We start from the raw sequence: 16,660 nt of genomic DNA, 5'->3' as shown, positions 1-16,660 counted from the left end.
ATAATTAAGAATCTCAACCTACCTTAACAAAATATAGACAATAAAAATCCTCTTCAAAATAATAATAATATAAAATTATAAATATAAAAGCATCTTTTATGTTTCTTTAATTTAAATTAATTGGGTCTTATCTCATTCATAATAAGAAGCATGGTCTTGACCATTTTAGACAGTAATTATTGAATGATCGATATATTTATGGAGATGAGCATAGTTAACTCAACAAAAAATAATCGGGTAAATACTATTTTTATGTAAGACTAGAGATTAAAATTCTCGTATTTCAATTTTTTTGTTTTTTCTAAAAGAAAATGAAAGAAAAGCTAATTAGTCTTCAAAATTCTATAAACACAAAATTCTATTATTTGTACAAATTAAACTAACGCCATCAAAACACTTTTCTTTTTCATTTTGTAACGAAATTTCTCAACACAAAAGAAGAAGAGAGAAAAAAGGGGAAAAAAGAAGAGAAGAATAATCAACAAGTTTGACCATCAGGACAATCCCTCCGCCTCTTTACCGGTAAAATTTGCCGAAAACCACCTTGTGTGGCGGCGGCAGCGACGACATGCCACTTCTCGACCATCCCTTCCAACTCAAACGGTTGAACCGTGACATTAATCCCTGAAGAATCAAACACACAATTCTCCGGCAACCCACCAAAGGTTCGACAAGGGGGCTTGGTTTTACGACGGCCGGCTCCGATGGGAACGTTGCGAAGGGCCCCGCCGGCAGTCCAATACCTCTGGCAGCCCTTACAGAAATGCCTAGGCTGATTAACATTGTAATTATTGAAGTAACAAAATTTTGTATCCATACTTTTGCATCTTGGGCAAGGGATGATCTTCTCAGGCCTTTTCTCTAGTGATTGTTGATCTGATTTATTGGCTTCTTCTTCTTCTTCTTCTTCTTCTTCCTCTTTGATGATTTGCCTTTTATTTTGTAGCATAATTGTTGCCCCAAACAGCTTAATTCCACCTTCATGTTGATCTTCATTATTCTTATCATGTTTTCTCTCTCCCATCATTATAGGGAAAGATAAATAGAGATATATCAGAACAGAGAGGAAAAGAGAAAAAGAAAAAGGAAAACCCAGAGAGAATTATTGGTTTTTGGGGTTCAGATTTCAAGGGAGGAATTGGGAAAAATGGGAATTTATATAGAAGGGAAGAAAAATTAGAAATTCTAATGTGCTGTTTTTAAAAAAGAAAAAAGAAATGGTAACTGAAAAATGAAAGAAACATAAGCCGCCAATGAAAGAGGTTGGTGAGATGGAAAAGAAAAGCTGAAGATGAGCTTTTTGTACACATCATTACTTCACTACATCATCATTATCATCTTCTTCTTCACCTTTCTTTCTTTTCTTTTCTTTTCTTTTCTTTTTTTTTTCAAGATAAAAAACCCCCATTATTTTCTAATAAAATATACATACTTTTAGTTTATTCAATCGTATCGGTTTGTAAATTGAATTTCTTTTTTTTTTTTTTTTGTTGCTTTCTAACAGTTGTATTTGTTTTTCTTTTTTTCTTCCTCCTGGTTTTCATATTTTCTATTCAAATATTGAAATCCTTACAATTTTTCAAAATTAAAAAATGTTGAAAATATAAATCTAAACACAACAAATGTGTTGCTAATAGACAATTTTTTTAAAAAAAAGAATCAAATGTTTATTTAGGAGAGATTTAGTTTTATTGAGTTAAATGAAACATGGAGCAATACCAAATAATAGTTTCTAAATGATGGACACTTTACCCTAAGTCTTAGGTTGAGAATAAATAATAGATGAAAAAATGGTTAGTCATATAGAATAATACTTTTAATTAGTTTTTCCACGAAAAAAAAAAACTTTGTGCATTGATACTTTGGATTAGTTTTTCCACGGGAAAAAAAGAACTTTGTGCATTGATACTTTGGATTAGTTTTTCCACGGAAAAAAAAACTTTGTGCATTGATACTTTGGATTAGTTTTTCCACGAAAAAAAAACTTTGTGCATTTATTTAGTCAATTTTATGTACTTTTCTATATCACGAGCTTAATGCTTATATATATTGTTTTTATAGTATGTTATTAATAGAAAATGTATCATAAATATGCATTTAATCAAATATAGTAATACATAAGCATATGCGATTCTTTCCTTATTTGGTTTTTAATTCTTAACTCGTGTTTTAGTTTGCTCATTAACGTATGTATGTAGGTATAATGTGTATGTATATGTATGTTCATGTATTTATAAAGCAACTTCTATGGTAAAACTATTAAATTTAAATAAATAAAATAGAAGTATGTCATTAAATTTTTGTTTAACTAACACAATATTGTTTCACAAAATTCATTTGTTTCTAAGTGACTGGAAATATGATACCGTCGTATAATAATCTAATAACTTTTAACTAAAAGGATCTAAAGTAACTATATAACTCAATTGTACTATAACTTCAAAAGTTCGATCTTTCCACCTCACACGTTTGAAAGAACATATTCATGAAAAAGGATTTGATTGAAAATTGAGACAATAAAAAGATTAAAAACCAATTTGAAAAAAGATTATAGTATTAAAAGATTAGGGACCATCTAATATATATTTATAATCCATTTTAAATAATAAAAGCATTTAGCTAGACAATAGGCTCTATCTATGATATAGTTCCTAACAATTATGTATTTTACATTACAGACCATATTATTTAAATATGAGTTTAGTTTAAGATAATAAAAATGAAAAAATATGATGAAAATTAAAGTATGAAGTTATAAATGGAGTTGTTAAAATTAATGGTTAAATAAGAGAGAAATTGCATTAGATAACAAAAATATTTTAGTAATATTAAACGGTTATTGTAGAATTATTGACTTTTAAATTTACTACTTTTACAATTTAGAAAATAGAGTGACGGAAACTTCATTACCATAATTTTTTTTTTTTGATATTTTTACGAAAGTGCCTGAATAGGGTGTGTGTTAATTAAGAAGGTAAGATGGGATGTTGATAGGCAATAATATTGTAAATAAGGTTTGGGGTGCATTAAAATATAATTGGAAGTGGAAGCATTCCCCTTGGTTGAGATTAAAGCTTTGTTTCACGTACACATCAAATTGCATTCCACCAATCAAATATCTTTACAAAAAAGAGAAAAAAGAGAAAAAAGGATTATGCTTTTTCTATATATCTTTATGTTTCAATTTCATATCTTTTCCCTTTTTCTTTTTCTAATTTGCTTTCTCCTTTCTGATCTCCTTTTATCCTCAAATTTCAATCAGTTTATAAAGTGAAATGCATTTATGTGTGTGTATATATATATGGGGAATGTCTATTAATTTCTTATCTAAATTAAATCCTCAAAATTAAAGGAAAAGAAAACAATACTTTGATGTCCATTTAAAATTAAATATGATATTCATATTTATATGGATTTGAACTAAATAACGTAATTGACGTATATAAAACAAGGAGAGAAACAATAAGACGAATAAAATATCGAGATTTAGGTCAAAGATAACCCCTTAAACCTAGGGAAGAGAGTTAGTTTTCATCAAAACTTAAACTAACATGTTTGAACTTGATTAATTAGCGTAAGACCAAAATATGAAACAAACCACTTCACCTTGGCCGATAAGTTGTAAAAACAAGGCTAAAAAACTACTCTGAAACACTATCAAATTAAAAGAACGTAGGTTAAACGCTCTTATAAATAAACTTCGTGTTGTTAATTTCATACGAGGTACCAAAATACCAAGCTTAGTTTAGTGATAGTTGAAATAATCATCTTGCCATCATGGGAGATTCAATCCCTCATCCCACCTTACAAGTATTATACTACAAAAAAACCTACATAGAAGGTAACTCAAATTTCTAGTCTTAAATTAAAATTTCTAATTATTAATTTGTATCGATTTATTATTAGCTTTAAAAGGTATATTTTTCACTTATGAAACAATTACTACATATTCATATTTTTATTTTTTATTTAATCTCATCATTTTTATTTAGCTTTATTTAGATTGAAATTGGATTGTTAATATAATTAATTGAATATATAATAAAATAGTTAAATAAGATTTATATCTTATATATTAATATTTTTACTTCTTTTTAGAATAAAAATTTGAATAAATGATCCAGCCTATTCAACTCAAATATTTCATATAGTTAGATTAGAAATGAGTTATTTGTGATAATAAAAAAAACCTAAAAAAAAGGAAAGAAATTAAGAATTTTGTTGTTATTAGTCAAATGAGAGAGAGAGAGAGAGAGAGAATTGAAGTGAGAATAAAAGAATTTGGAGATTTCTCCCTCAACTCTCCAACCCAAAAGAAAAAAGAGAAATAAATTAAAATTGAAATATAGAAAGGTTGAAGTTAAAATGATATTGTGGTGTAATATGTGAACTGGATCTCATGGAAATGGGGAATTAAGATTTGTAGAGATTATTAATTCTCTTTTGCTTACCAAACAATCACACATTACTCATCTCTTTATGATATTTATTAAAATTAAAAATTAAAAATTAATATTAATATTCATATATTCAAGTTGTTTGAAAAATAATAGCAAATTATTCTACGAATAATAAATGAATAATTATAAAATGAGGGAGAGATGCCTTCTAAACTTTATAGATATGGACTGTTGGTTGCCTTATAGCTTCGGGAATATAATATATATTCATTATTATTATTATTGTTATTATTAATTGCATCAAATATTCTATTTTTTAATCTTAATCTTTTTTTTTTTTTTAATTATTGGGCACATGGACACGACATGGCCTCATCTTCATATTGACTTCTCACAAACACTTTCATTCAATTTACTTCCAACCTTTGTTCTTTTTTTCTTTCCTTTCTTACTTGTTTCCACAAATACATTGAAGTTTATTACGTAATAATACTTTCAACTTAAAGCTTTAAAGCTACATTATTCAAGAACATCAAAACATAAATCATTCTATGCCTTTGTTAATTATATAATTCATGACCTAAACCCTAAACCAGCACTTAATGATGTTAGTTAACAAATTTCATTTACTTTAGAAAAGGGGAAATTAAAGACTTTAATTGTGGGTCATAATCTAATTTTTCAATAATAAATATATTAATTATATATATTTATAGATTCCAAAGTTATCCTAAAAGGGTTTTGATTGAATAAAACTTAAATAATTGGGTATTGCCTTTCCTTTTTGCATCAAAAGTTCTACCTTTTGGCTTGGTTTCGATGCATGCATTTGGTCATGACTAACTTTGATGTTTATTGTTTCATATTTTATTTCTTATCTATTTTTTTTTAAAAAAATGGGTTATTCATTAAAAGTAAGAGAGAATAGAGAATTAGGGTTATGGTCCAATGTAGCTTTTGATTGTATAAATGGGAATTGCAAAGGAAAACAATATATATATTATATATATATTGAAAAATGAGGGATTTGCTTTTAATAAAGTAAGCTTTTTTTCTTTTATATATACTTAATATGAAAGCAACCCTCTTTTCTCAAACAACCTTTTTCCCACTTATATAATGTAGACAAAAGAGCATTTTCATTTTCCCTTTTCCTTTTCCTTGGAAAGGGATGCACTTTTTCTTTGGGATGCTTTCCAAGACTCTTTCTTTATTTCCATTTTTAATTTCTAGCATTTTAATCATTTCAAATATAATAATCTATTAAACAAACATCTTTGATTTGGTATATGGTCTCAGTGTCCTAATTCTATATCCCGACGCGCCTATTTGAATTTTTTAACCTTTTAACATCTATATCTATATATATACTAAGTACTTTCTCATTACAGTATTGATTATAATTTAAATGCCATATCAAAGTTATATTATGAACATTTAAACATATTACTCATAACAAAAGATTTTAACATTTTCTCCATTTTTAAAAAGTAGTGATGGAGAGTAAAATGTTATAATGCTGGAAAAGGGGCTAAAAAAAATCCGTCAAATAAATTAATTATAAAGTTAAAATATCATTACTTTCAAATTTCTTTTTTTTTTTTTTAATTGTTTACTTTTCATCTATCTCAAAACGTATCATTAATTCTTTTAAAACAAATCAATTTTTAAAAAAGAAAATTAACTTGTTATGTAAAATTACATAAACTAAAATATAAAATGAATTACAAAGTAAAATAGAAAAGACCACTACCATATTTTGAGTTGGTATTACTTTTAAGAACACCCATCTAAAGCTAAAATCTTAATCTAACCTTTTGATAAAGAAAAAGAAGAAGAAGAAGAAGAAGAAGATGGAGTGCCCCCATCAAAGCCTAAGAAGGATTATTAATTTATTTATATATAAGAAATATTAAAATGGGAATTCAATTGGGAAAATGATATTGAATAATAAAAATGATCCCATGTTGGTGGGTGCTTAGGTTTTTCAATGACCCCAACTTGCTTATTTTAAACAAAAAAGAAGAAGCAACAAACTAAGTCTTTCTTTTTCCCTTTTCTTTAATATTCTTTTAATTCACTGTTCATTCCAATCAGTGCAGCAAGTTGGGAAGTTTCCCCATCACACTCTAAATATAAAATCCCATAATAATGAATTATTATTATTTTCAAACAAGAATTGTAGAAAGAAGAAGAAGATGATGAATGATAAGCATTACCCAAAGCCATGTTGGTAGAGATCAGTAACTAAAGATGCTTTGCCTTTTAATTCTGCAACAAATTTTATAATAAAAACCTATATATGTATATATTATATTTTGTAATTTAGAGTAGTTAGCCTTAGGCCCTTAGCTAATTAATTGCGTTTTACACACAAAGCATCTTTCCTAATTTTGTAGCTCCAATCAGCTATTGGTGTAACTTCCATGTGGATAATAGCTGTCCTCTTATTGGTAAAAAACCACTTCCTCTCCCTTTTTAAAAACTTTTATTAATCATCATTTGACGTATTGTGTTATTAATGAAAACAGATTCAGATTTGTTGTAAATATAAGATTTAACAATTTACGGATCATAATTCATAAACATTGACCTGCATGCTTCAGTCAATGTAACCTTTCACATCAATATAATATTGTTTTCATTTACTTTCTATCTAATGCTTCAAATCATCAAGTAAAGTAATTTAGATTTGATCTAACAGGAGTGTACTTTTGAATCTATATTATCTTATAATTCTCTTTATTAATAATATTCTTCTCTCCCTTTCAATATGAACATAATACACCATGAGTAGATCATGTAAATGTATGTGATAATCTTTACTTTCACCCTTTCTAGTTTTTCTATGTCACAACACATTAATTATTTGAAGTTATTTGATTGCTTTCAATGTCACACCACATTAATTGTTTGAAGTTATTTGATTGCATGTGTGTGACTTGAACACATATTGTTTTAATTAGGTCTACAACAGTGTTTTATTGATTCATAAAATAAACAAAGGTATCCGTGGTGTTACTTTGAAGGAAATCGATACTATTATCTTTCAAGAATCATTTGTAGAACTTTGGATGTCTTTCTCCCTATCTTGGATTTGAATATTATATTGTCAATGTACACCTCGACAATTATTGTAATACATACATCATTTTGAGAAAGATTACCATTATAGTAGTATAGTATATGTAATATTATTGCCGTAAGTCTTTAATTTTTTTTTTTTTAATGGAAGCTTTAGACACCAAATTGAAAGTTCAACTTGTTAGAGTCCAATAACCTATTATATATAATTTGATCCACACAATTTTTTTTTTTATAATAAGTATTTGACTTATAGACTTGTATAGAAAATTCACCTAATAGATAAAAGAAAAAGCGAAACCTCTCCAAGATCTATTGTCACATGGACTAGAATATCAAAAATTAAGGAAAAATATAAGAAGTAATGGATGGTATCTATAAATGGGATACAGTGTATCTCATTCCCAAGTTGCAAACCGAAAAGCCAGACTGGCCTTGGAAGGCTACCTCTACACTTCGTCAAAAAAATGTTTGAAATTTCTTTAATAAGAAGTTGCTCTTTCTTGGTCAATCAATTAGGCAATCCACGTAATCAAATTCTGTATTTTCTGTGATATTACAAAACAAAATGAGAGACTTGGACCAATTATACATATTATATATTTGTTTGAATGCTTCTTTAAAGACTTCAAAGGTACTTTATATTCTTTAATTTAATAGATTACTGAGGAAATTACCAAGGTACTTTACTTGTCCAATGCCAACACTTTTCAACACTGTTTCTTTGTTTATTTTCCTGTATACATCAACAAAGTTTACTTTTAGGGGAAATAAAAGATCTAATCTGAACAGAATAAGTACTAATTGGGAAGACAGGTCAAGGGGCAGAAGTAAAAGATAAAAAAAAAAAAAAAAAGAATAGAATTTACAAGCATTTTCAGCTTTTTTTTTATGCATTGTATTGCTTGATGTAAGTATGTTGAAACATATCTTTCCCAACACCTAATGCTTGAACTCTCATTGTTTACATGGAATACACTGATCCTAAGGCCAATAAGATACAAGATAAGCTCTACTACAACTTACAAAAGTAAAATAAGCTTATTCACAAAGCCATACTATGTGTTTTATTACAATTGCAACTATTAGCACCTTTGTGAGAATTGCTTCTCAGGGAAAAATAGGTTTCATATCTAAGATCAGGCATCGCTCCATGAGTCGTCATCTTCGCCATTATCGCTACCAACAGCCTGAGAAATTTTTTAATAGTTACAACGAGTCTTTTATGTATAATGATATGGTGCAGAGTAGGAAATGAGAAAATGAGAACCTGGCGGATTGCGTTGGCTTTCTCCAAAATTGCTGTGACTTTGACGTGGGCAGCAGGTCCTGCTGGAGTACTAGGCTTCTCGGTCACTGTGCGTCGCAGGTTGAAGGACTGGAGAACATAAACGAGAATAGTTAATAACAATAACCATATCTTTTTTATCTGATTTGATCAAGGGAAACCATGATATGTGCCTTGAAGTTGCATAGTGTTTAACTAAAGTGTATTTCCTGAAGAATCTTGGCAGCAAAAATGATGATAAAAGAATGTTCCAATGCATCTTTCGAAATTCAGCAAATGCAAACGTCTTGTTAATATAGTCAGAACACTAGAATGCTTCATAAACATGATACTTGATAGCCTACATCAGTTCATGCATATGATCTACGAATTCACAAATGGTAACTAGTGTCTGCGTGTTACAGCCTTTCCTCGCCAATAACAAATGTCAGGCAATACTGGCTTCACAAATTAAGCTGAATGCTTGGAGTTTGATTTGCAGTTTTGCACAGCCTTGTACAAGGAATACAACTGACCATGCTTTATATTCACCAGGTTTTTATCCATTAGCGCAATTCAACATCCAGCCAAACAAAATAAATAACGGGAAACTAATTGTCATCCAAAAAAAAACACAAAACACAAAAAAGTAGCTTACTTTTTCTCTAATTTGTTGCAGAAAATCTTCCCTAGAATCCATCACTTGGTCATTTCTTCTGTGGTTTAGTTCTTTCTGGCTATCCACTACCACTTGTTCTGGCTTCTACATTCAATAATAAATGTACAAGTAATTATTATTTCCTCGATCTTAAAATCATTCTGGTTGTTTTGTTTGTTGTAAAAATTTTAAAAAAAATATATATATATTAAATCTCTATACTACTATTTACCTTGCCATTTGGCTTGGTTGCATCGGATGCATGTGTTATTTGCTGCACGAAAGCAATTGGTTCCACCTGTTTTGGATGAGCAGATAAATCCTTCAGGTCATCAGACACATCTAAGGATGTTTTTGAAACGCACCATTGTGCAGGAGGAAGTGGGGGAGGAGCTGGAGTAGGACTATCTAAACACTGTGGCCTAAGAAGATTCGTAGCATCAACGTCATTATGTCCTGTTTGGAAGGCACAATAGCTTGAGTCTCCTTCTAGAGCGAAGGAATCAATTCTTCCACTTGTTACAGGGTTCACAATGTCAAAACATGGAAGATCAAGTAATGAACCTGAAAGAGATTCATCCATGACCTTCCCGTTCAAATTTCCACTTTCATCGTCCATCATTATTCCATTTTTTGTTATTCCCTCAAGCTCAAATGATGTAGATAAAGATTCCACATGTGACATGTGGCGTAAATCATACAAGTTATTGCCTGTGGTTTCAGGAGTGTCATCTGACTCCCACAGATCAGAATTTGACTTAGAGTGATCACTAAGACAATCATCTGACATACATGGAGATGATCTACAGAATGTGTCATCATCAGACTCAGAGCCAATCTCATGCACAGAAATAGACTCCTCCGGAGCCAACTGAAAGGATGGAAATATGTCCTTCGTGCTTCCACGACCTTCACTGCCATCAGGAAATCTCAGTTTCATTTTTGAAATTTCAAAACCAGAAACAGGATGGAAAGAGATTTTCATGTGATCAAGAGGGGGTGAGGGAGGACATGAATCCATTGAAGAATCACAGCCTAAGTGCTCTTTGGATGTCCTTTCATACATTGTTTGTAAGACAGTATCCTGGTTGGCATTTCTCTTCCCTGGACCATCTGTAGTCATAGATGTAGTCTCAAACCTTTCGTCGTGTATTAGCGTCAGTTTTCTATGAAAGCCATTTACAAGCAATTGATGGCTAAGTCCAGAATTTTGATTAGAGTTTTCATCTTTCTCCAAAATGGTTTGAGTATGCATTCCATTGACATTAGGTACAGCTGGAGATGCAATTCCAGCTGCTATCACATTTCTTTTTACCACATCATTCATATAGGCATAAGTAGATCCATCGCTTGAACGATCAACACTAAAACTTCCATTCTTTGCATTTGAATTACCTCTTGACAATTCCTGAGATGGAGTAGAAGTTGATACTCTACCAGATGTATCGTATTTCTGATCATCATGGTGCAATGAGGACTTATTAGAAGTTGAATCTTTTTCACTATTAATAACATCCTTGGGCAAATTATTCAATTTAATTTCCTGTGGATTACTACTGACTACATATGCAAGATCAGAAGGGCCACGCTTCTCAACTTTACTCGAGTCCTCACAAGCAGCATTTGGTACAGCCCAAGAAGGAGGTTTTGATGGCTGAAGACCTAGCAAGCCACCATTAGTCCAGAACTTATCTGAAAGATTGCTAGAGAAAGAAGCTGTTTCCGATTCATGCACCCTGTTCAATAATTTAATCCCTGGCTGATCCTCCAAACTAGAATTGGAGTCTGGAGGGAAGGAATCAGAGACATCAGATTCCATTGTGGAACTTTCCTTGCCATGCAAATCAGTTACTAGAGGACAGTCGGGACTAGAAATCTTCATGGTGCTTTCAAGTCTCTGATCATGGAAAAAACTATCTGAAGAAACTAAATTTGGTAGACTAGAAACAATACCTTTGTCAAAGGACTCTTGAGGCTCATTACTTGGGTTAAGAATTAAAATATCAGGACCTAAACTAGATTCAAGGAGGTCATGCGTTGGATCTACTACTTCACACTTTATATTGGATGAGCATGGCTCTACTTCTCGTTTTGTCTGGCAATCAAGGTCAGTTTCAGATTCTGACTCAATTGTGTTGAGTGCATCCATATAATTGTCTGTTTCACTTTCAATTTCATCAAACATATTACCGTCATAAATTGATTCTAACGGGTGCCCATTATTAGCTAACATGTTCATTGGTTCATCATTTATAAGGTAAAAGCCTTCCGTTTCATGAGGCTCCTGGGTAGATTCAGGTAGAGGAACTTTATATTCTTGATCTTTAACTTTATCATGCTGTTGACTCCTGGACTCCACCATCTCCACTTGATCTCTACCACCCTGCTGACTCCCATGCTCCACCATTTTGGGCTTTTCTAAACCACCCTGTTGAGTCCTTGGCTGCACGATTTCTGCCATGTTTCTAACATCTTGTTGAGTCCTAGAGGGCAAAATTTCTGCCATCTCTCTGAAAACCTGTTCAGCCCTTGGCTGCATTATTTCTGCCATTTCTCCAACATCCTTTTGAGTCCTTGGCTGCACAATTTCTGTAATTTTTCTAACATACTGTTCGGGCCTTGGCTGCCCAATTTCTTCCACTTCTCTCAGCGGCACAGCTTCAGCCATTTCTCTAACATCTTGCTGAGTCCTAGGTTGCACTATTTCTGGCATTTCTCCAACATTCTGTTCAGTTCGTGACTGCACAATTTCTTCCATTTCTCTAACATCCTTTAAACTCCTGGACTGCACAATTTCAGCCATTCCTCTAACATCCTGTCGAGTCCTTGGTTTCACTATCTCTGCCATTTCTCTAACACTCTGCTTTGTCCTTGGCTGCACTATTTCTTCCATTTCCCTAACACCCTGTTGGGACCTTAGGTGCACAAATTCTGCCATTTCTCCAACATTCTGTTCAGGTCGTGACTGCACAATTTCTTCCATTTCTCTAGCATCCTTTTGACTCCTTGACTGCACAATTTCAGCCATTCCTCTAACATCCTGTTGAGTCCTTGGTTTCACCATTTCTGCCATTTCTCTAACATTCTGTTTTGTCCTTGGCTGCACTATTTCTTCCATTTCCCTGACATCCTTTTGGGACCTTAGATGCACAAATTCTGCCATTTCACTGACATACAGGTGAGTTCTTAGCTGCAATGTCTCTGCCATTTCTCTAGCATCTTCTTGACCTCTTGACTCCACTACTGCTATCTTTTCTCTAACTTCCTGCTTGGGCTTAAATATTTCTTCCTTTTCGTCCCACGTGACATGAGAAGAGAAACTTGAATCTATTTGGTCCTCTAGTGCACACTGATATTTATCATCTATTATCCTACTTTGTTCATCCGCGAGAACCGAATCAACAGCATCACTAAACTGCATCAAACTTGAACTTGAAGATTCCCTAAATTCCTGTTCTTTAGTTTGCAAGGAAGAATCTAATTTCAAAACACTTCCAGCATATCCTGACCCCCTTCCAGAATCAAATGAATTTGAAGAGTCCCCAGCATCTGATTTAATCCTCCGATCAGCCGTCGCAGTTTGAGAACGGGACGCTCCTTCATTGGAAAAGGAGGTAAACTGCAAACTGCATATTAAGTTGTCGGTGATCCATTCAACTAAAGAAGAAACAACCAAAGCTAATCATTAGTCAGTAATACCTGCTATTAGCATTGGAACCTGATGCACCATGTACCGTTTTTCCATTGCGCACCGATGATCTTTTTCTCTGTGCATTATTAATATATTGGTCAGAATGACTAAAGCAAAACTGATGTATTAAAATGAAAAGGGCCAAGTTTGATTTAAAGAATATTAATTAACACAATGACTCTATATTCTTATTGTTGCTAATGCGCACGGCTTACTCTAGGTTATTAAATCCATTCAATATTCATATAACTAGGCAGTTGAAACATGAAAGCTAATCGCTAATTTGAAAAGGTGCATGTAACACACATAACTCCTAGACTCTCACTGCGCACCTTAATCTTGTGAGCCTTTTTGTCACTCCGAACCTTCTCCAAGCTTATTTTTCCTGAGGTTGACATTCTTTTGAAGAATGTTGGATCTGAATAACGTTTTAAGCAAGATCCAGGGCCTCCCGTATCAAATCTGGATGGCGAAAAGAACAGTACTGTAAAGCTTGCCTTTTATTTTCAGCAAGGAGATACATCTTAAACAAATTTCAAGCAAGGTCATACTTATCAAGCAAATGAAGTTGTGGGGGATCACGACATTCTTCATAGGCATCCATAATAAATCGTGGCAAATCATGATAGATGAAGTGATTTTGTTCAGTTCGAATACGAGGATGCCACTCAGAACCTGCATAGCAACTGCTTAACATTATAAAATATGCAAATGTTGTCAAAATTTTACACAAAACTATAATTATGTCACTCTGAAGCAAATCTGCCCAAATCCAGTTGACCTTTACTTTGAACAAAATTGAGGTTGTTAACCACATAATGACATGACTTACACAAGGCACTAACTGCGATGGATTTAAGCTTAACAAGAAAAGGCAAACTTCTCATTTATCATATTAAACAAATGTGATATCACGACCCTGATAGAACAATAGTTTTGACTAAAGCAGCATGCTATAATATAAGTGCTATAGCAAAACAAGACAGATGATTAACTAAACCCAAGCTAACTATTGTCTGAAGTTACATTTACGGCCAGCATTGGATTAAATAAATAGGACCCCTTGTCCTGTTATTGAATCAGAAAACTACTTCCTTCAACCACTCTCTCTGCAGAAGCATGGAAAATTGAATCAGAAAACTACCTCCTTCAAGCATTCTCTCCGCAGAAACATGGAAAATGAATTTTTAAACATACACTCATGTATATGTGTGTATAGACCATATAATAATATGAATAGTACAGAGAAGAAAGGTTAGAAGTTCGGTAAGATCTATGGTTGTATCTCTGGAGGCTGTATTTGAGCCAATGAATGGTATTTTGTGCCTGCCAATCCAGAACACTTCCTCTGTTCACTTTTAAGAACAAGTAAATAATTGAATTGATCAAATAACTGAACAGAAGTTTCACTTTGTGCTGTTCACACAATCCAAAGGTAAAGAACAAACAATTTTCTACATAAAAAGACATGGATATCTCCAACCAGGTCAAGACTACTTACAAATGACAAGTTGCAAACTAATTAAGTTGTTTTAGTCTAAGTTATCAATAATTTGGGTGACAATTGAGTCATACCAGCTGTGTAAGCAAAATGAATGTGACTTGTTTGAGCTAGTATTGCCTTTTCAAGGGAGGGAAGAGCAGCTTCAATCTGTTTGACACGAAGCATCACTTTGTGACTTCTTGAAGCTGTTGTCATAACCTCTTCCTGCAACCCATGAAAAACCTCCCCCGCAAACCTACAACAAACGATGATACAATCCCAGTCAGCTTAAATGTTGTGCCACAAGGATCAAGCAAGTGAAAGCCTTTTTTCAAAGACCATATACACATACCAAACAATCACATGTCAGAAAACTAACAGGCTTACTCCTATTTTTCCTAAAGTGATTGTAATGGTCCAACACCAATTTGACGTAAAACTGTGCAAGTAAATTACACATTGATCAATGCTCATTCGTGGATCCTTTTAAGCTTTTAAAAGATGAGGAAGGAAGAAGTAACAACAACAGTTACAGAAACAGGGTACCCAATCATATAATTAAGAGCAGGGCACCATCCTGATTTAAGAAATTCGTTCCTTCACTTTTCCCAAGGCACAACAAGTTGAAGTCAAACAAACTAGAAAGTAAGAAACAAGCTGTTTGTTTAAATAAATAAGAAATCGTCAACAATCCAAATTCTATTTGGTTTCACAACCTTAGCAGGACAGGAAGAAGACTGCAAAACAAGCTGTTCCCTTGAGTAAGTATATGGGACATAGATTGTATAGTGTTTCACTGCTTATTTAAACAAACCGTTTGTTCTTTGGTTTACTGGCAGACCCAGTTTAAGACCAAACGTTCCAATCATTCTAACTACTAAGTTGGTAAATCTAAGTAAGTATAAATGACCTTTCTAGCTTAGAGCCCATAAATATTATTCATACCCATTACATCAGGATTTTTTTAGAGTTCATTTATGAAGAAACCGCCAGCACCATGTGCTAACCTCGACATTTAAAAGACTTATACCTCCCCTCAGAAGTCATAAGTCCAAATCCTTCCACCCCACATGCGGTGCAACAATTTTTTTTTTATAAAAAAAACCTAACTAAATAGTTAGAAGACTAAACACTGAGTCGCTGACTATGTCATACTCTAATTGAACTTCTGAGAAACTCATGGAGAAGGGAGATGAATAAATCATGTAAAAAAAAAAAAAAAAAAGCTAATACAAAATTAGAATCCCAAACAAACAAATGTGATTGTAATATGTTATATTGCTTCCGGGAGTAGTTTCTCTTGAATAAGATACAAAACTGAAGTTCCCATTCAAAACCTATGAACCACAAGTCACTCTAATAAATAAGTGGAAAATCACTAAATTTCGTCCAAGTGTAGTTCAGTATATGGGCATATGACGAACTCCACAACTTCCCCTAAACAAAAATCAATTAAAGAGCGCATAACCCACCATAGAGTAAGACACATAAGAAGCAGGAAAAGACCTAATTCAAAAGCGGCAAGACAGGAAATAGAGTAGAAAAACGAAAGAAACATACTCAGCAAGATCACCCAACTGCCTCAAGATCCCGACGAGGCCAGCAACGGCGACAGCATCAAGGACTGCTTTCGGATCTTCATTGTTGGAGTCGACATAGAGGTCAGACTTGCCAAGACCGAACTCGTTCTTCACCTGAACTCTGAGCAACGGCATCTTCGTCCGATTTCAGTTGGGTGGTGTCTGCATTTGAGGAAAATGAATGTGTGGATGGGGGAAGGTGAAATTGAAGGTGAGAATGAAAGGGATAAGGGGAAATGGAGAGAGAAAGAGAGAAGGAAGGTTTTTAGAGAGAGAGAGTTGGTGGTGGGGAGAGGATTGGAGCTGCTTAACTGCCGCAGAGACGGAGCTTTTCTGAGCTTTGTAGGACATTGCCAACTCCTGAAGCCATTCCCTTTTTCAAAATTAAATAAATACAAATTTTTCATTTCATATTATAACTCTCCCAAAATAATAATAATAATAATAATAATAACAATAATCCTTTTTCTTTTTTTGTTCAATGTCGGAACTCAAAA

General features: G+C 32.8%; 2 protein-coding genes across 5 annotated transcripts; both read right to left on the bottom strand.

Moving 5' to 3' along the window:
* Positions 1–274: 274 nt before the first annotated feature.
* LOC101204978 (dof zinc finger protein DOF1.5) lies at positions 275–1,164 on the bottom strand. The gene has a single exon (XM_011659467.2). It carries the CDS (start codon positions 1,025–1,027, stop codon positions 479–481), a length of 549 nt encoding a protein of 182 aa, XP_011657769.2. The 5' UTR covers positions 1,028–1,164; the 3' UTR covers positions 275–478.
* Positions 1,165–7,775: 6,611 nt separating this feature from the next.
* On the bottom strand, positions 7,776–16,535 carry LOC101208821 (protein SCAR3). Of its 4 annotated transcripts, XR_004215830.1 has the most exons (11): positions 16,144–16,535; positions 14,676–14,839; positions 13,652–13,775; positions 13,433–13,562; positions 13,109–13,176; positions 9,642–13,035; positions 9,410–9,514; positions 8,755–8,862; positions 8,577–8,674; positions 8,162–8,220; positions 7,776–8,032 (listed from the first exon to the last, which is right to left on the bottom strand). XR_004215830.1 is itself a non-coding variant. In XM_031883762.1 (10 exons), exons 1-9 carry the CDS (start codon positions 16,296–16,298, stop codon positions 8,624–8,626), a joined length of 4,299 nt encoding a protein of 1,432 aa, XP_031739622.1. In that variant the 5' UTR covers positions 16,299–16,535; the 3' UTR covers positions 7,776–8,220; positions 8,577–8,623. The 4 variants fall into 4 exon arrangements, 3 of the variants coding, with proteins under 3 accessions (XP_031739622.1, XP_011657749.1, XP_011657763.1); XM_031883762.1 differs by having other exon boundaries at positions 7,776–8,220; XM_011659447.2 differs by lacking the exons at positions 7,776–8,032; positions 8,162–8,220 and having other exon boundaries at positions 8,341–8,674.
* Between the last annotated feature and the right edge of the window lie 125 nt (positions 16,536–16,660).

Source organism: Cucumis sativus, chromosome 1 (genome assembly GCF_000004075.3).
Source record: "Cucumis sativus cultivar 9930 chromosome 1, Cucumber_9930_V3, whole genome shotgun sequence".
Lineage (NCBI taxonomy): Eukaryota > Viridiplantae > Streptophyta > Magnoliopsida > Cucurbitales > Cucurbitaceae > Cucumis > Cucumis sativus.
This window is presented reverse-complemented; position numbering and strand designations above follow the sequence as displayed.